This window comes from Dryas octopetala, chromosome 6 (genome assembly GCF_963921425.1).
Source record: "Dryas octopetala chromosome 6, drDryOcto1.1, whole genome shotgun sequence".
Lineage (NCBI taxonomy): Eukaryota > Viridiplantae > Streptophyta > Magnoliopsida > Rosales > Rosaceae > Dryas > Dryas octopetala.
Window position 1 is genome coordinate 3,525,640 of NC_141371.1, and position 18,665 is coordinate 3,544,304.

At 37.9% G+C, this 18,665-nt stretch overlaps 5 protein-coding genes across 6 annotated transcripts in view; 1 reads left to right on the plus strand and 4 right to left on the minus strand.

The window, feature by feature from the left end:
• The first annotated feature begins 94 nt into the window (after positions 1-94).
• LOC147281205 (uncharacterized) lies at positions 95-2,866 on the plus strand. The gene has a single exon (XM_086246306.1). The coding sequence runs from the start codon at positions 313-315 to the stop codon at positions 2,497-2,499; it is 2,187 nt and encodes a 728-aa protein (XP_086102432.1). The 5' UTR covers positions 95-312; the 3' UTR covers positions 2,500-2,866.
• Positions 2,867-4,009: 1,143 nt separating this feature from the next.
• On the minus strand, positions 4,010-5,317 carry LOC147281206 (F-box/kelch-repeat protein At3g06240-like). The gene has a single exon (XM_086246517.1). The coding sequence runs from the start codon at positions 5,315-5,317 to the stop codon at positions 4,010-4,012; it is 1,308 nt and encodes a 435-aa protein (XP_086102643.1).
• Positions 5,318-6,146: 829 nt separating this feature from the next.
• Positions 6,147-6,989, minus strand: LOC147281207 (uncharacterized). Its single transcript, XM_086246519.1, has one exon. The coding sequence runs from the start codon at positions 6,987-6,989 to the stop codon at positions 6,147-6,149; it is 843 nt and encodes a 280-aa protein (XP_086102645.1).
• Positions 6,990-7,770: 781 nt separating this feature from the next.
• MUG7 (MuDR family transposase) lies at positions 7,771-12,208 on the minus strand. 2 transcript variants are annotated; one of them, XM_086246304.1, is made up of 4 exons: positions 12,042-12,208; positions 10,820-11,166; positions 8,752-10,730; positions 7,771-8,130 (listed from the first exon to the last, which is right to left on the minus strand). In XM_086246304.1, exons 2-3 carry the CDS (start codon positions 11,161-11,163, stop codon positions 8,765-8,767), a joined length of 2,310 nt encoding a protein of 769 aa, XP_086102430.1. In that variant the 5' UTR covers positions 11,164-11,166; positions 12,042-12,208; the 3' UTR covers positions 7,771-8,130; positions 8,752-8,764. The 2 variants fall into 2 exon arrangements, with proteins under 2 accessions (XP_086102430.1, XP_086102431.1); XM_086246305.1 differs by lacking the exon at positions 12,042-12,208 and adding an exon at positions 11,747-12,010.
• Positions 12,209-14,781: 2,573 nt separating this feature from the next.
• LOC147281209 (Pyridoxal phosphate (PLP)-dependent transferases superfamily protein) overlaps positions 14,782-18,665 on the minus strand; it is a 5,347-nt gene continuing 1,463 nt past the window's right edge. The window contains exons 2-3 of the mRNA XM_086246308.1: positions 15,035-15,398; positions 14,782-14,811 (exon numbers count right to left, since the gene is read on the minus strand). Of these exons, the coding sequence (XP_086102434.1) occupies positions 14,797-14,811; positions 15,035-15,398 (379 nt within the window). The 3' untranslated portion in view covers positions 14,782-14,796. The remainder of the gene's footprint in view (positions 14,812-15,034; positions 15,399-18,665) is intronic.

Genomic DNA, 18,665 nt, shown 5'->3' on the forward strand with positions numbered 1-18,665 from the left:
GATCCCAAGGCCCAAGTCAAGTTGTCACTTATCAGTTGTACACTAGAAGTTGCATATGTATATTGATGAATGCAAATTGCAGAGAAACAAAACTCTCTGCACTTCTTCACAGCAGAACCAGGAGACTCATATTTGACCCAGTCATAGGCTCTCTAGTAAGTCCTTAGATTTCAGTCCATCATGTCACTCGTTCACTTCTGTTGGTTCTTCATTTCTCAGGTCAGTGATCAATCTTTATCGAATGTTCCTTTACATTAAAACAATTTTATTTTTTCTAGAAAATAGTACACAAACTGTTCATGAACTCTTGCAATGGCGGTAAAATTCCCGCCTTTAACACTTTCCAAGAGAATTCCCATCTGGGTTTGCTCAAGTGCATGCATTTCTTCAATTTCATGCGCTAAAACCATTGAAAATTTCCCGGAAAACAATCAAGACACGCCAAATTCATCTGATTTTGAACAAAATATCCAGTCTTTGAGGAATAGGCTTGTTCCTGATACCTTAATCCGGGTTCTGGATAACACCAATGATTTGAACTCAGCAGTGAAGGTATTCAAATGGGCTTCCCTCCAAAAACGGTTTGTCCACACCGCAGATACGTATTATCGGATTATTTTGAAACTGGGTTTGGCTGGAAATGTTGAAGAAATGGAGGGGTTTTGTCAAAATATGGTGAAAGATAGATGCCCAGGTGTTGAAGAGGCTCTTTTGGCATTGATTGATATGTTTGTTAGACACTGTAGGTTAAGTGAGGCAATAAGGGTACTTGTGAATATGAAAGCAGGTGGCTATAGTCCCTCGATTGATACATTTAATGTTGTATTGGGTGCTCTTGTCAAGGAGAAGAGAGATTTTCAAGATGTCTTGTTTGTTTATAAGGAGATGGTGAAGGCAGGAATATTACCAACTATTGATACTTTGAATTATTTGTTGGAGGCGTTGTTTGAGACCGACCACATTGAGTCTGCTCTGGATCAGTATAGGAGAATGAAAAATAAAGGGTGTAGTCCTAATAGTAGAACCTTTGAGATACTCATAAAGGCTCTTATTGCAAAAGATCGAGTGGATGAAGCTGTTATTGTTTTAAGTGAAATGCTTGAACTTGGTTGTCAGCCTAATTTGAGTTTCTGTACCTGCATAATACCTTTGTTTTGTGGGGAAAATAAACCAGAGGAGGCAATCAGATTGTTTGAAATGATGAGAGCTTCTAATTTTGTGCCAGATTCATTGATTTATGAGGTTCTGATACAGTGTTTGTGCAAGAACCTTTGTTTAGATGATGCGTTAAAGGTTCTAGAAGAGATGATAGAAACTGGATTGACACCACCTAATAATGTGTTTGTGGATGTAGTAAATGTTTTCTGTAAATTAGGGAAGACAGATGACGCTATGAAGTTCTTGGAAGATAAGCATATCCTTGAAACTTCTGCCTACAATGTGTTACTTGAAGGCTTCTGCGGTACTGGTAAATTTCTTATGGCAAAAGATCTACTTGTAGAAATGTCTGAAAGAAATGTAGCTGATTGTAATTCTTGGAATATTCTGATGGGATGGCTCTGTGAGAATGCAAGAATTAGGGAAGTGTTTGAACTTTTAGGTAGAATGGTGGTGTCTTCTTCTAGCCCTGACAGTGCCACATACTCGGCTCTAGTTGTTGGCAATTGCAAAATGAGAAAGTACAGAAATGCTCTGGATATATTTCATCACATCCGTGACAAATGCTGGGTTTTGAATCCCACATCTTACTCGGAGCTTGTCAAAGGCCTTTGCCTTGGGGAAATGACTCGTGAGGCTGCTGAAGTGTTCTGTTACATGTCTAGTAATGTATGCTCGCTCCACTCTTCCTCATTCAATATGTTGATCAAGGGTATATGTGAGACAGGAAAGGTTGACGAAGCAATAAGGCTACAGCAATTGGCTTATAATTCTGGTACTTCTTGTACCAGTTCAACTTACTCCACTATTATGCTTGGGTTGTCAAAATCAGACACAGGAAAAGATCTGTTGGTAGTCCTCTCAAAAGTGCTGGTGGAGGGTTGCAATCTTGATTTGGAAGCATACTGCATCCTCATAGAAAGCATGAGTGTGCAGAACCGAGTCAAAGAATGTGTATTGCTTTTCAATATGATGGTCAGTGTGGGTCTTGTACCTGACTCAGAAAGACTCCTTAATCTACTATCTTGTATAATGAACCATTCTCAATTGCATATGATTTCAGGTTCAATAAATAAACTTATTCCTAGTAGTGAAGTTCTAAATTCAGCAATATACAACCTACTGATTCACGGCCTCTGGAAAGAGGGTGATAAACACGGGGCCTGTCGATTTTTGGATATAATGTTGGAAAGGGGTTGGGTCCCAGATGCTAAGACTCATGGATTGTTAATTGGGTCTGTTGGTAGTGAGGAAGTAGATAGGAAAGTGTTGGAATATGATAATTTTACTGTCCAAGATACTGTTAGCAACATCCTTGCAGAGGGATTAGATGTAACATGATAGAAACTTGCATCCCAATAATCAATTTATGACCTGATGGTAGCTCAGCTCCCCGGGGGAAGGGTGCTTTTGTCTCACATCTTGACTGGTGCATATTGTGCCAACTACCTGCCAGGTTCTTCAGTTTTGTTCATCTTTGCCAACCCAGTTTGGAGGAGTGCCCAAGATGTGACTGTTCCTGATAAAGACTACAGATCCTATCCCTCCACTCCACCAATAAAGGTTAATTGTTACACCATTCTATTTTATAGCTTCAAATGAAATTGTTTGTTATTCAGGTCATGCCCAATACAAGAACTTCGGCAACAGGCACTCGTTTACATTTCATGTAACATGAACAATCTTGTAAATGCTGGTTATATTATCAAATCCCATACCGATAAGGAAGAAAATTTTTGAAAACTAGTTTTGAATAGAATACCAAAAGCACTTTCATTGTTGCCATCAAATTTCAGTGATATTTACCTAATCCCTTAATTTGCTGGCTTTAGGAGAATGAGAGAACTAGATGGAAGAATTAAAATCCTTGTATGTATTCTCATAACATACAACTAACCAGTTGCATATAACTTTCTAGCTCGACCATTTATCTATAATTTAAGAAACGATTGATGAGGAATTAAATTAGAAGTGTATCGACCTACTCCAGTAATTACTTGCAATGGATTGGTAACACTCCAATAAATGTATAGCAACAGAAGATCCAATAAAAGTTCATCTCTTTACAATTATTAGCTAAGAAATATTCAAAGAAAATTAATATATCTATAGCAACGTACAGAACATCATCCAATAAATGAAAAATACAAATTAACCAAATATCATAATAATAATAAGAGAAACTTCCTCTAGGGGATAACTCTACATAAAAGAAAATCCCCCCATTACTTTTCTGCTTCATAAATTACTCTTCAATTCCTAATAATTCCTAATTTAAAGAACCGAAATAAAATCAATTCAAAGGATCCATTTATAATTGTTACTCTTCTCTACCACACAGAAATAGAACTAAATTATCTATTTCTATGGCAGACACTAGAGAATGTATCAATAATCATTCAACCAAGACAAAGCCTAAAAACCAACTTTCTGTTCAACATCCATTTTTAAGATGATTATTAGTTTTCAATCTGACTTGCTCGAATTAAAGCGCCAATGCTCTGCCCCAACTTAGCCTAATTAAACCAAATTAAAGGCATGCAGTGTAATTAAAAAGCTTGAAAAATAGATCTCCTCCTACTGATTACTTGCAATGGATTGGTAACACTAATTAAATTGTCAACTTTCAAATCTTTTATTATTATTTGATAAGAAAAATTCAAAGAATACAATAAAAACTAATAAGTGAAACTAATAGCACTCATTAAATTGTCAACATTCATCTCTTTTCTTAAATAGCAAGTTAGCAACAGAGCATCGAATACATAAAAACGAACAAGACAAACTTCCTAGCTCTAAGCCTTAATAGTGCTATCTTCTTATTCCACAATTTTCTAGATAAAGTAGTCTTTCAGTTACATGCTTCTCCTTCAACCAGATTGCCATAATATAGCGGATCAGTACCTGGTGCTTCAACCAATTGCCATAATTGTCTCGGGCAATTAGGCTCCCAATTACCTGTTTGAGCTTCAAACAAATTGCCAAAATGTTGTAAGGAAATTAGGCTCCCAGTATAACTTTTTATGGTCTTCCAAAACTCATGACTCTTACTTAAACTTGGACAATGTAAATGATTCACGGAACCGAATCTTAGATCCAAAAAGAATGCAGTACCGTCAATTTCATTTGTGAAATATATGCCATGCTCCCATTCACCACAACTATGAAAACTAGGATTTACAACCATTCCCAGATCTATTGTGCGATCTAGCATCCAGTAGTCTTTCTTATCATAATCTTTTAACACCCAGATTTCAATATAGATATCTAGACCAAGTGAAGTAATACTCACGGTCGTGATAGCCAGTGATCCTCTCAGATTAAGTAAGAACGCAGCCTGGTGTGCCTGGCGTGGTACAGGTACAGGTACAGGTACAGGTACGGTGAGATGAGGACTCCAACATAGGAACTCCTCTTTCTTGAAGTCGAAAGAAATTATACCATAGCCTCTAACCAACCAATGCATGTCTCCATATGCATATACGTTATTTATGCTTAGATGACAAGGAGGAACTGAGGGTATCTGTCGCCAAGAGGTGGTGCCCAATACAAGAAGTTGGGCCACCAAGCACTTACGTGCATTTTCGGTAACACGAACAATCTTGTAAGTGTTGGTTGTATTGTCCAATCCCATACCGTACCAATCACAGTTTCCATAGTGGAGATCTGAATGGTCTGGAACTTGGACGTCACTCGTAGTTGGGAGCACCATAACTTGTCCCCCCTTAAGAGGATTGAATAAGAAGGGCCGGACTTGATTCGCTATACCACTAAAGCAGAACAAGTTGCAGAAAACAAAGTGTAGTGTATGGTGGTGGACTGCAATCTCCGATACAACTGCGTGGTTGCTCTTGTTGAAGGTGCTGCTGCTGTCATCATATTTCAGTGATTGGGAGGTCAATACTAAGTTTCGACTCGTGCTATTAAAGGATTTTGTTATAAGCATAAGTTGAGGTGGTAGTACTTGAGCAGTGAGTAAACCCCGTGCGTGCATTGTAACAAAAGTGGGGGAGTCGACTATGTTTAACAAGCTCTTACAGACACAACGGATGCAACAAACTGACTTCACGGCCAGTCTCAAAAGGATGTCAACGAGGATTTCCGAGGGTAGGTTCATCAATTTTGGGTTGTTGCTGCAGTAGTAGTAGTAGTAGTTCATCATTATAATCCTCCAAGATTCGGCTACAGGTTCTAAATTTTCCTTACTTTAGTTTGTTGGATCAGTCCCAAGCAACCCTCCTTTTATTAATGCTATTGCGATTTGGGAGCCTCCTTTTCCTAATTCAGATGGGCATGGTAAAGGAAAGAATGAATCCGGTTGAGACTTGGAAATTGCGATATATATAATTAGATCATTCCTGATCTAAATCAGCAATCTTTATCTTATTTGATAGATTTTATTAGAAAAATACTAAGGTCACTCTACTCTAAATTCTGATTTCGGCAATACCGGTGTATGATCGAAACCATTCATTTTTTAGATGATTTTTTTTATAAAAAATTATCTAAATCAGAAATTAACTATTATCGATTAAATAAAAAAAATCAACAGTTTAGTAAAAAAATTACTCTTTAATTAAAAATTATATATTTTTTATTTAATTAATAACAGTTATATAATCAAATCATTTTCAATTGATTTGATTTTTCATAACGATGATCTTTATTTATCTAAAAAGTGAACAATTTTGATGTCAAAATTAAAATTTGAGAAGATAGGTCATGGTGACCAAGTATTGTTCATTTTATCATGTTTATTTATATATTTAATTTTAGTGGATCAACAAACTGGTTGCAATTCATTGGACACATCTGATATTCTGACCCAAGTACACAACTGGTGCATACATAAATGAGATGACACTGAAAAAATGTGAGAAAAATTAAACATTAAGAGCTGAAGATCGAATACAAACTCCGCCTGCAAATGCAATGCTCTATGCTCTAGTGCATGTAGTGTAGGTCTACCACTTTCAACAATTGATTTTTCACTCTTTTAGCTCCATTTTTACATTTTGTTTCGCATCCAAGTTCTGGTGGGCATTGCTTGCGGTCTTGTCGTTGGAGCCGGAGGAGAGCTCGGTGGTGCGAATGGCCTTGGCCTTGGGGGCTCTTCTTCTTCGTCTTCTGCAGAGACAAGGATGATTCGGTTGCGACACTACGAGGGCGAGGCGGTCCAAGGCCTCGCGCGCACGCTTGCGAGCCAAGGCGGCCTCCCGGGCGCGACGCTCCGCCACGGCGCGTGCGATCACGACGGCTTTGGACATGGACGCGGCGGCGATCTTGGCCGCGCAGAGCAGGACCACGGCGAGGCGGTCGTCGAGGAGCTTGTTGCTTGTATTGAGGTTGAAGAAGGAGTAGTTTGGGGAGTCAGAGGCACAGGCAGGGCAGAGAAAAAAGGAGGGAGACGACGTCGTTGGGATGCAGTGGGCGTGAGCGAGGGAGGAGCATTTGGTGCAAGAAAGGAGGTGGGGCTGTTCAGTATTTTTGGTGGGGTCAGGGGTATTTTGGGAATTGAGGAAGTTGGAGGAGGAGGGGGTGTGAAGAATGTGATGGTGACAGCGGAAGCAGAAAGGGCAGAAGGAGGCCGGGTGGAGGCGGAGGACGCAGGAGGTGCAGAGCCGGCGGAGGGCGCCTCTGATCCGTACATTGTGGTGTAGGGCCCACCCACCACCGCTCTGGGTCCCACAGTTGCTGCAATCTGCTGCTGCTGCTCCTTTACCTCCTCTCTCTCCTGCTGACGCTACCTGATTCGTTGGCTTGTGGCCATTGTTGCTGTTGTTGTTTGGATTGTAACTGGAATTGCAAATGGAATTGGGATTCTCCTCCATTTGGGAAAATTTGTTTTGTACGGTACAAGAGGGAGGGAAAGAAATTGCGCGAGTTGCAAACTTGCAAAACAAGAAGAAGAGACTGTGAACTTGTGAGCGAAGCTAATAATGTCCGGTCTTCCAATGGCGCTTATGTTATCATGTGTTAGCCACTTACTTTTGGGCTTTTAGGGCTTTTACTTTGGGAAGGTCCAGTCCCAAAGCCCGTTAGCCACTTCATCATACCTCAGCCATTGGAAACTTTTGTCGTTTTGTTCACTTTTCTACCATCAAATATAATTATGTCATACGATCAGCCACTATACCAAAGACAACTCCATCATTTTACGAAAAAGTCGCGTGGCATGAGACAACATCCTAGTTTCTCAATTCCGCTCAAGTCAATATCTCCTAGGTATAAATATTGAGTAATGTTGTCTTCCACTCTTCCTAGATATTTGATATATTGTTTTACCAAAATATCAAAATCACATATTTAAACATGATTGCGTCCAACCAATGATTCACACTGCCAGCCTAACTGTAATTATAATTGGGTTGTAACTGGTGAGTTGTCAACTTTCACATCAATGTTGCAAGTAGCCTTTTACGAAAGGCATATTCTAAGAATCTTCATATTCATTTTCACACTGTATATTACCTGGGTACGCACCTTAGAAAGTGCCTCATCAGCTCCCACAAAGTTCTTTGGGGCCCCTGTCTCGACCAAGTGAGGCCAATTGCCATGTTGGTAGTACTAGTACCACCCCCTCCAACTCTCATTCATAATTCAACCCACAAGTCAAAATTTGACCATGCTTTATTGTTAAAGATTGAAAATAGAATACTATACAACTGAGAACTAGATGTTTACATCCACAATGCATTTCCAACTTGCCTGGACCTTCAAGTAACCCAAAGACATACTCCTATTACCATTTTATGGTCCACTAAACTCATCAGTCATTACTAAATCAAACTATAAAAAAAACCCAAGTTAACAATACGACTACAAAAAGAAATGATAATTACAAAACAAGTACCAAGTATTACATACACCAGGTTCCATGGCTTGGTTATTTTTAAATAAGAAAACAGGTCCCACTATATCTTTGAGGTTCCACTAGTATAGACTGTGATGCCCTTGCCCTCTGATACAATCCTAAACAGAATCGAGAAAAAAAGGAGCATCAATTAGTAGCGCATGTCCTGCTAAAAATGGAAATACAAAAGTAGTATGTCAACCAAAACAAAAGCAACAAGCAGAGAAGTTGAAATGTAATCCCATATAACTCATCATCATTGAGAGGACACTCTATTAGAGACATCAAGACAAAAGCTAGGAGCTACAAAAGCAACATGTCTATCAATGATTCAATACAAAATAGTCATCTGGCTCTAACACCTGCCTGTATCTAAGTATACATGCCCAAGTTCATTCGAAACACAAGATTGTACAAAGATGCCAATGCAATACCTACAAATGCACTTGCATACTAATGCAGGGCAGAGGGCTGGGATGGGATGGGCTGGGGTGGGATTTGCTAAGGGTTGGGCTGGGCTAACCTGAAACTTATACTTGGAAAAAGAAAAATTCTGAGGTGGGCCGGGTTATAGCTTGAGCGAGCCTACTATTTGGCTCCGTCCAGGTATACTCATCAATAAACCGGTAAAATCAAGGTGTAATGGAACAATGTGTAGCTAGTAACAACTATCAAAAGTGAGACATAAAATGGGTACAAAAGAAGAATTGATCATTATCCACAAAAGAGTTAATACTTACAATGTCTAATACTCTACAATAACTCTTTGCAAGTGGACTTGTTGTGCCCAAGACCCTTGCATCTGCTGCACTGGAGTTGACGCTTAACCATATCTTGTGATCCATATTTCTTTGTAGTAGGCCGGCCTGGTGGACGGCGGGTGGGAGGAGGGATTACGGTTACTGCTACCTGAGAAGAAGCCTTCACCACCGGCATGTCTACTTGCGGAATAGGATGTATTGACTCTGAGTATGTCAGTCTGTAGCTCTGAGTCGTAAAGTATCTTGAACAATAATCGTACGGGCCCCGGCCCATACAACCAATAACAGCAATTGCATGACAGCATGGTAAACCAGTTAGCTGCCACCCTCTACAACTACAGTCCCAGCGATCAACATCAACAACTTCAATGGAGTCACCACGAACCTCAAATGTGCTACCAGCCGACAGTAGTACTTGGAGGTTTCGGACTTTCTGCGTTTCCTTTTCTAGCTTTTCCTCCATGGATGGAGTCAGCCTTGTCAACCATTGATTAGACTCTGCCTTTCTTGTGTAGATCAACTCCATAATCTTACCCCTGATCACATCAACCATCTGTGTAATTGGTAACTCGTGTGCATCTGATGCCCAACTATAGAACAGCTCTCCAAAGTTTGATGTCATATGGTTATATCTGGAACCCTGAAAGAATGAATTCGCCCAGTTCTGAGGCTCACTTTGTATGATCCAATTGTAAGCCTCTAGTGAGATACTTTTAATGCTTTCAAGACACCTTTGGAAGGTTTCAGGCCTAGGTGCATAAGCAGCAGCATAAAGGTCCTCAACCATGAGTCGCTTAACCTCATGAGAAAATTGCCCTTTCAAGTCTCTGATAAGTTGCTCAGTCAAGTACCGCAGGCAATAGCCATGGTATGAGTCTTTAAATATTTCCACAATTGATTCCTTTAACCCCTTCTGTCTGTCTGCCACAAATGTTATGGGACAAGTAATTGTGAATGCAGCTTTCAGTTGTAGTAAAAACCAACGCCAGTTATCATCAGTTTCTGCATCCACCACAGTGAAAGCAACAGGGAAAACTCCATCATCCCCATCCGCAGCTGTTGCGGCCAACAATGTGCCTTGATATTTTGATTTTAAGGGTACGCTATCAAGGAAAACGAGAGGCCTGCAACCTTGCTGGAAACCATACAATGAGGCATGGAATGAGATAAAGAGACGATGGAAACTGGAGTCTTCCTTAGTGGTAAATGTAGCAAGACTACCTGGGTTTGTCTCCATTATCTTCTCACAGAAAACTGGTAATTGACTATATGCCTCTTTGTATGAACCCTGAAGCTGCTCCTTTGCTATTTCTTTCCCACGCCAGGCCTGAAAGTAGTTGAGTTGTATTCCATATTCTTGCTTGATATCATTGACAATATCTTTGGGCTTATAATTTGGTAAGAACTTTAACTTCTCCTTAATAATACTAGCCACCCAACTCCTTGTTGCCTGATGGCCTGTTGTCGCAACAGCCCCTTCGCATGTATGCGTTGGATTCATCTTCTTGATACATATTAACTGAGTGGTTGACAACCTTGACGCATGAATTCTCCAAGGGCAACCTTCAGCCTTGCACTTGACAGTCACACGATGACTATCATTCTTCTTATACCTAAACGCGAACTGATGTGCAATGGCATATTTACGCAATGATTCACGAAATTCATGAACACTGCTGAATCTTTGGCCTACACCAGTAATAGTATTCTGCCACTGCTGTGCACCTTTAGCATGCTTCTCATCATTGGGGCCAACAAGAGGGAAAACGGGTGATATTTCAGTGGGTATATCAATATGTGCATCAATAGGGCTGGTATCAATAGGGCTGGTATCATCTACAACATCAAGAGAAGCATCGAGTGGGATATCTGGCTCGGTTGTATCACCAACAAAGTCCACAACATCGAGAGGTGCATCAACTGGAACCACAGTTTCTGACAAAGTTGTTCTGCTCGACCTAAAACGTCCAAGAAATTCAGAAATTCACCAGAAAGAAAATTTCCAAAAATGGTAGTTAAATACTAGCTTACATATAAAGAAAACTACCTACTGGCAGGCATGTTCGAGACATCAGGAGCAACTATTTCTTCTATGACATATATATCAACAGTTGCAAAATCATCATGGAATTTGATCATGCGCTTGAGATCCTTGTCATTGGAAACAGTAATCAGGGTCTTCTTGTTGCCAGGGAGAAAGTATTTGATGGACATATTATTGATGTTACAAGTAAACATTTCTGTCACCTCCATTCTAAACTCATTAAACTTCATCTGGTCATCAATGTCAATAGCATGAGCATCACCACCCCTATACGACAATGTACCATCTTTCTCAGTAAAGAATTCACCCCCTGACTGACAAATTGCAATGATTTTCCTCCCCGCCATGATCTGCTCAATCAAACAGAATAGACAAATTTGTTTCAGATCAATATAAAGAGAAAATCGGTAAAACTATTGTAGTTATCTTTAGGACATTTTAGCTGTCAACTGTGGATAAATTTCATAAATAGCATGGACCCTCTCACCAGACCTCGTGCCCCTTCACATTACAACAATAGGGGGAAAATTACTAGTTTAAATTGAAGATTCATTGTTAAGAAATTTATTTAAAAGTGCATTGTTAAAACATTTAATTGAGCATAAACCCAATACGTACTAAACATAAGCTGTAAGAGTTCAACTTATATTTAAGTTTATAGCATCACATGGAACAGAAACGGAGGATAGGGTTCTTTCTGGTTACTGAAAAATGCACAAAAGGAAAACAAAGTTAAAATTTTCAGTCTTTAAACTTATTATTTCAAATTCATTCCTCAAGAAAACCAAACAGTAAAACATATAACCAATTGCTCCAAATGCAAGTATTTGACAGTTGGAAATTTGGGGATGCACATAATCTAAAACAGGAACAAATATATTCAATTAAAAAAGAAAAAACTCCATTTACTCAAATATCTGAGGTCCTAACCAGACAAAGGACTGAACTTTGTTGCAGATGCAAACTGGAGAAGGCAGCCAACTCCAGAGGTCCTCAAAGGGGAACACCAATAAACAAATAAACAAGCAATTGGGTATTTAAATTTCGAGCGAAACAAATTGGAATAGTATTTAATACGCCAAATAAAGTATCCGATTCGCTATAAATGCCAAGATTACAAAAATTAAGAGGCAATCTGCAAACCCTAATTTGTGTACCATGTCTATGTTTTTGGAAATAAAAACTACTGACATGCGGAAAAAATATCGGCAATTAAGATGGTTACCTTTTGGAATTGAGATTGAGGTCTGAGTCCCCAGTGCCCAATTCGAATTTGGATTTTGGATTTTGGAATTGGGCTCGCACCACTGAATTTTGGGAATGCTTACGCATACGACCGAACCCACAAAATCATACCCAAATTACCAAAGAGGGAGTGAGAGAGATAGAGAGAGAATGTGGTGGTTAATATGGTTATAGCACAAGAGTATTATATAAGTGCGAGTGTTATGTTTGGTGTAAAAGTCCCAAGATTGAAGTGTAATTTGTTTCGTATAGTGAAACCTACTACTTATTATGGATATGTGACCACGTTAGAGGACTTACAGGTGGGTAGGGATATGTCATATGTGTATATGTGGCTATTTGCTTTCTCACCACTTCTTAACAAGAAAAACACTTATTTTTATTTTTTTTCAAAATTCATATTTCTTATTTCCTAACTCATATATAATTTTTTTTTGTATATAACCATAATATTATGTGGTCAATCCATTCATATTATAACACGTGTATAATTTTAAAATATTATTTAAAATTTAGATTTTTTTTTTTAAGTTGAGAGAAGGGAGTTGAAATTAAGTGTATTATAAGTAATTCTGCGGCTCTTTTATTTAAGCTACCCAACAACTGGATTTTTTTTTTGAATTGAGAGGAGAAGGGATCAAACTGCATTTAAAATTTAGAATTTTAAATATTAATAATTACACACACACTATAATTTAATTAGAATAGTCACACCGTCACGTAGTGTTACGGTCGCATAAAAAAAAATCTCAACTCATATATAGGTCCACTTTATGACTCATTTATTTACATTAAATAAAAATTGATACATACATGGCCACATCATCATTTAGAAATTATAATCCAAATTCAAGATCCCAAAATGAGGTTTTTTTTTTTTTTTCCTTTTTTGGTTAATGATTCAAAAGTTTTTTTTAATTACAATTGTTTCAAATTATTTATTTTAAAGTGTTGAATCGTATTTTTTTAAGTTTAGGGTATAGCTCCTAAATTGTATGGTTAGATTTGTAGATCGTAAATAGAAAGCAAGAAAACAGCAAACCACAACATAGGGTGGGGTGGGATGGGGCAAGCTTCTTAGTGAGACGTTAATTTCATATAGGCAACCCATGCACACAAGTCACCATCTTAAATCTCAATTGGTGGCATATAATAGTTGCACTTACAAAGTTATATAATCTTCTTCAAATCTTTGGAAGAAAGAAAAAGGTACTTGGGGGAGTTGACATTAATGCTCAAAACTCCGAAAGGTAGCGATCATCTCACCCACTTTCAGTTCCTAAACCCACAAATGGCTAACAGACATTGAAGTTAAACCCCAATCCAAGCTAACCAATCACAATGGACAATTCATTCTTGTAAAGCCATCACTCATTAGCAGCTCATATTTCAATTGGCCACTAAAAGAGTTAAGTATAAAATACAACTATAGAAGTGACATATAGTCACTAAAGAGTTTTTAAGAATAACTCTCACACAGTTCAGAGAGACAGTAATGTAACACTTACTATTATAAAGATGTAGAGTAATTGTTTAGAGGCCTTTTAAGGGATGCAATATTTTGAATTACTTATTATAAAAATGCAAAGAAGAAATTCTAACTGACTGTGCAATGAGCATGATTCATTCACCATTTTTAACACAGTTGCTTTCCCACGTCTCTAAGCTTCTTCTATTTGTTAGTAGATTTTATATTTTATTTTTGAACTGAGAGGTGAATGTGGATTCCTATCACTGTATTGACTTTAATAGTGGTGGTGATCATGAATAGGTTATATTCCAATTTGAGAAGAGTCCTACCTCTTCCAGACTTTTACCTCCGTAAATACACATGTGCTTGATGTTCCAGTTATCATATACTTAGCATAGTTATCATGTACTTGGTATAGTTTGCAAACAACTCTTGTATACACGTGACCGTATCCTATATATATCAATCAATACAATACTGCCAATTATTCAAGGCATCATAATCCAACTCCATCTTAAACACTCTTTATGGTATCAGAGCTGCAAGTCTAACGACGTACGCAGTCCTCTCTGTTTTTCTTCTTCTCAAACCAATTAACCTCTGTTCCTCCCACAGCCATCACACACCATGGGAACTGAATCATCCTCTAGTTCTCAATCTATTATCTCAGCTATTTCCCCATCTGTTCCAAATGTTACTGGTTCCTTAAATATTCGACTTAGCAAGCACAATTATGTGCTCTGGCTTGCGCAGATTGTGCCGTTGTTGCGCAGTCGTAATCTTCAAGGTTTTGTGACTGGAAAAATTCCTTGTCCTGATCCACTTCTCAAAGATGCAGCAGGGAAGCTTACTGACCAGATTAATCCAAAGTATGATGAGTGGATTCAACATGATCAGATGGTGTTGTCTTGGATCAACGGTTCTTTGTTAGCTTAAGCAGAAGTCATATTTCAATTGGTGGTAAGAATTAATGCAAGCAAATCCAGTCATGAAGCATTTTACAAGAATGATTCTGATAGGGTGCAGCAGACAAGTCAAATGTCTCTATGAATTAAAACTTATTAAAGCTGAGAAGGCAATTGTATTTGTATTCATGCATGAAATTTTCTGCAGATAAAGAAAAAAAATACATGAACTTTTATGCAGCTTGTTTCCCTAGAAACATGCACTTTAGGAGTTAATGGTACTGGAACCATTGCTACTAGCAAAACATGGAGGAGACAGAGAACCAAAGCTCCTCTTATTCCTGATCCGACGGACTTCTTCAGGCCTCATTGAACTACAGATTAACATAACATAAAATCCCATGTCAATAACAAGTAACCAAAACAGATTCACAAAGTATTGCACACTTTTCATTTAGTTAGATCAACATCTGTAGAGTCCAATCCACACGGTTTTAAAGTTAATCAGCACAAAAATAAGAAGCCAATGAACAAACCTATATTATTTTACTATTTCTAGCTTACAAAACCATTAAAGTGGATGAAGGCAGAACATACCTGCAGACCATCACGAATGAGTTGATTAATTGCATCTCTGAACTTGTAATAGTCATCAACTTTGTTGTAGACTTGATGACAAATTCGAGCATACGCTGTTGTTGGTGCAACCTCTCCATCTTTGGGGGCCTGGTAATGTATTTTGACTTCAACGCCAAATTTCTCCTGTAAATGTGGCCGTAACTTCATAGCAGCCTCATCACTTGATATCCCCAAACAAGCTGGTAATCCAACCATGACCATGCTGGCATACATATCTGGAGGGCACCCCAGATTGGTGCCCCAAGCTTCTGCCAACATCTTCCCCATGTCAACAACAGCATCATGATTCCTCTTTTTGATTCCCTCAATACCGCCTTCAAACCTATTAGTGAACTCCAGAACTGAAGGAAGCACCAAATAAGGACTATAATCCCGTGTCCCAACATAACCACTTTCTAAAGGCAACCCATTACCATACTCATGAGACACCACTGGATGATGCAAATCTGAATGTGTCAGTGACTTCCTACAGTACAAAAATGCAACTGCAGGTGGGCAGAAGAACCACTTATACAAGTTACTAGTGAAAATCAGTAGGTGATAATTTAATGATCACACTATTAATTCAATAGATAACTTACAGTAAACAACAAAACAAACAAAACTTAATCTGCAAATAAATAATAGTAGTGAAGAAAACAAAGTACTGACTTAATATGTAGATAGAGGCTTGCAAACTTGGCAATGTCCTAAAGACAGAATTTCACCCCTTCTCTGTGCTTGAAGTTCAATAGGTGTCTATCTCCCAGGATTCAACTATCTATAAATCAAAGACCCAGCACAGGATCTTTGATTTCTGGCGAACTTGGATGTGCTCCTCTCCAATATAGTATGTATGAACAAGAAAGTTTTTCTTTGTTAATAAGTCTGATGAAAAGATCGTTCCTATTAATCTGGTTAGGACTTGTATTTATAAGATAGATATTATAACCTTTCAAAAGAGACATCAGTTAAGAGCAGTTTTAAGTTTCAAAATTCAAATGAAAAGATATGTCCTAACATTTTGAATTATGCAGTTAAAACCAGAAGAAACTTTTTAATATTATTAGAGCCCAAGAGCCCACATCTTGAGTTCAACCCACGTTATTTGCTCTCAAACTCTAACAATACCCCACATTTGAATGCAAATAAGACTACATGCAGACACGAAAACTGGAGAGAAAATAAGATATGACATACTTCAGGATAAGTGTCTTTTGGATTTGAACTTTCCTTAGTGAAGACGCATCGGATCTACCTGATGAATCAGTGGACTGAACACCCTTGAACTGTTCACCGTTTTGTAGTAAACCAAGACAATACGCCACACATATATCACATCTCTACACACTTCGGTTCATGCGGTTGTGTTCATTTTTGGTCCTGAACAAATCCTGGTTTCATGAAAGCTTTAGAGAACATAGCCATATAATTCTCATAAATGCGACCCCACAATTACTCCCATATAGGTAACGTTAATTAAAAGTATTCTGCCATACTTCTCTTGATTAACAAGATATTAACGTCATTAAATGTAAAAACATATCCTAAAATAATTCTTCTGCAGACAACACACTTTGGTCATAGGAATGAGTATTTAGTGTGTTCAACCTTTGAGTCGTTCCCAACCAGTTTGCCTATTGAACCTAGACCATGGGATCTCCAATCAGCTAGGTTAGGTTTCCGTCAAGTTGACTCATTATGAAATTGGCAGTAAACCCATTCCCCTCGATGCATACTTAATTTGCTCTCTTGGTAGGCCTTTTGTAAAAGGATCAGCTATATTTTCCTTTGACTTCACATAATCAATGGATATAATTCCATTTTTGAGCAACTGTCTAATTGTGCTATGTCTTCGTCTAATATGCCTTGATCTACCATTGTAAATTTTATTTTTAGCTCTTGCAATGGCTGCCATGTTATCACAATGGATGCATACGGCTGTTATCGGCTTAGACAGTAATGGAATATCTTCCATAAAGTTACGAAGCCATTCTGCTTCTTCAGCAGCCTTATCTAAGGCTATAAATTCTGATTCCATAGTTGAACGTGCTATACATGTTTGTTTACTTGATTTCCATGAAATCGCTGCCCCACCGCATATAAATACATAGCCACTTGTGGATTTCGTTTCAGTTTCACCAGAAATCCAATTTGCATCACTATATCCTTCTAATATAGGTGGATAATTAGTATAATGCAATCCAAAATTCATTGTGCCTTTAATAAATTGAAGCACTCTAATCAAAGCGGTCCAATGATCTTTGGATGGTTTGCTTGTATATCGACTGAGTCTACTTACTGCATAAGCTAAATCAGGTCGAGTACAACTCATCATATACATTAAACTTCCAATTATTTGGGAGTATTCCAACTGAGATACTGCATCTCCATGATTTTTGACCAAATGAATTGATGTATCAAATGGTGTCACAACGGGTGGATCATCAAAGTGACCAAATTTTTTAAGTATTTTTTCTGCATAATGGGATTGAGTTAAAAAATAACCTTGTTCAGTTCTTTTAATTTTAATTCCAAGTATGACATCTGCAAGTCCTAAATCCTTCATGTCAAAACTGGAATTTAACATCTTTTTTGTAGAATTGATAACATCTTTGCTTGTTCCCATTATCAACATGTCGTCAACGTATAAACATACAATGACACAAGAATTCTTAAAATTCTTCACATACACACATTTGTCACTTTCATTAATTTTAAATCCGTTTGACAACATTATATGATCAAATTTTTCATGCCACATTTTTGGTGCTTGTTTAAGTCCATATAATGACCTAACCAACTTGCACACTTTCTTTTCTTGTCCTTTGACCACAAAACCTTCTGGTTGATCCATATAGATTTCTTCATCTAATTCTCCATTCAAAAAGGCTGTTTTAACATCCATTTGATGTATTTCTAAGTTATGTATGGCTGCAATTGAGATTAGCATCCTTATGGATGTAATTCTTGATACAGGAGAATAAGTATCAAAATAGTCCAGCCCTTCTTTTTGTCTATAGCCTTTAGCTACTAAACGTGCCTTATATTTGTCTATAGAACCGTCAGCCTTCAATTTCTTTTTGAATAGCCATTTGTAGCCAATTGGTTTATTACCAGGAGGTAAATCCACCAATTCCCATGTATTGTTTTGTAAAATGGAATCCATTTCACTTTTAATAGCTTCCTTCCAAAAAGGAGCCTCAGTTGAAGCCATTGCTTCCTTATATGTTTGTGGTTCAGCTTCTGACAAAAGGGTTAGAAAATCAGGTCCAAAATTCTTTGGGATTTTCGTTCTACTTCCTCTTCTAGGTTCCACTTCATTTTCGTGAACACCAGATGAAGATGGAATGTCATGTTGACTTTGATCAAATGACCTCTTTTTATTTGAACAAAATCTATTTTCTTTATAGGGATATATATGTTCAAAAAATTCAGCATTTACAGATTCAATAATAGTGTTAACATGAATATCAGATATATCAGATTTAACTACTAAAAATCTATATGCTGCACTATTATTTGCAAAACCAATAAATGCACAATCAACCGTCTTTGGTCCAAGTTTAACTCGTTTTGGTAATGGTACTTGAACCTTTGCAAGGCAACC

Excerpts from the sequence above, each read along its gene's own strand:
- LOC147281205 (XM_086246306.1), top strand. The coding sequence starts at position 313 with ATGGCGGTAAAATTCCCGCCTTTAACACTTTCCAAGAGAATTCCCATC.
- LOC147281206 (XM_086246517.1), bottom strand. The coding sequence starts at position 5,317 with ATGAACTACTACTACTACTACTGCAGCAACAACCCAAAATTGATGAAC.
- LOC147281207 (XM_086246519.1), bottom strand. The coding sequence starts at position 6,989 with ATGGAGGAGAATCCCAATTCCATTTGCAATTCCAGTTACAATCCAAAC.
- MUG7 (XM_086246304.1), bottom strand. The coding sequence starts at position 11,163 with ATGGCGGGGAGGAAAATCATTGCAATTTGTCAGTCAGGGGGTGAATTC. Across the intron at positions 10,731-10,819 it reads TCGAACATGCCTGCCAGTAG|GTCGAGCAGAACAACTTTGT; the intron begins GTAGTTTTCTTT and ends TGGACGTTTTAG.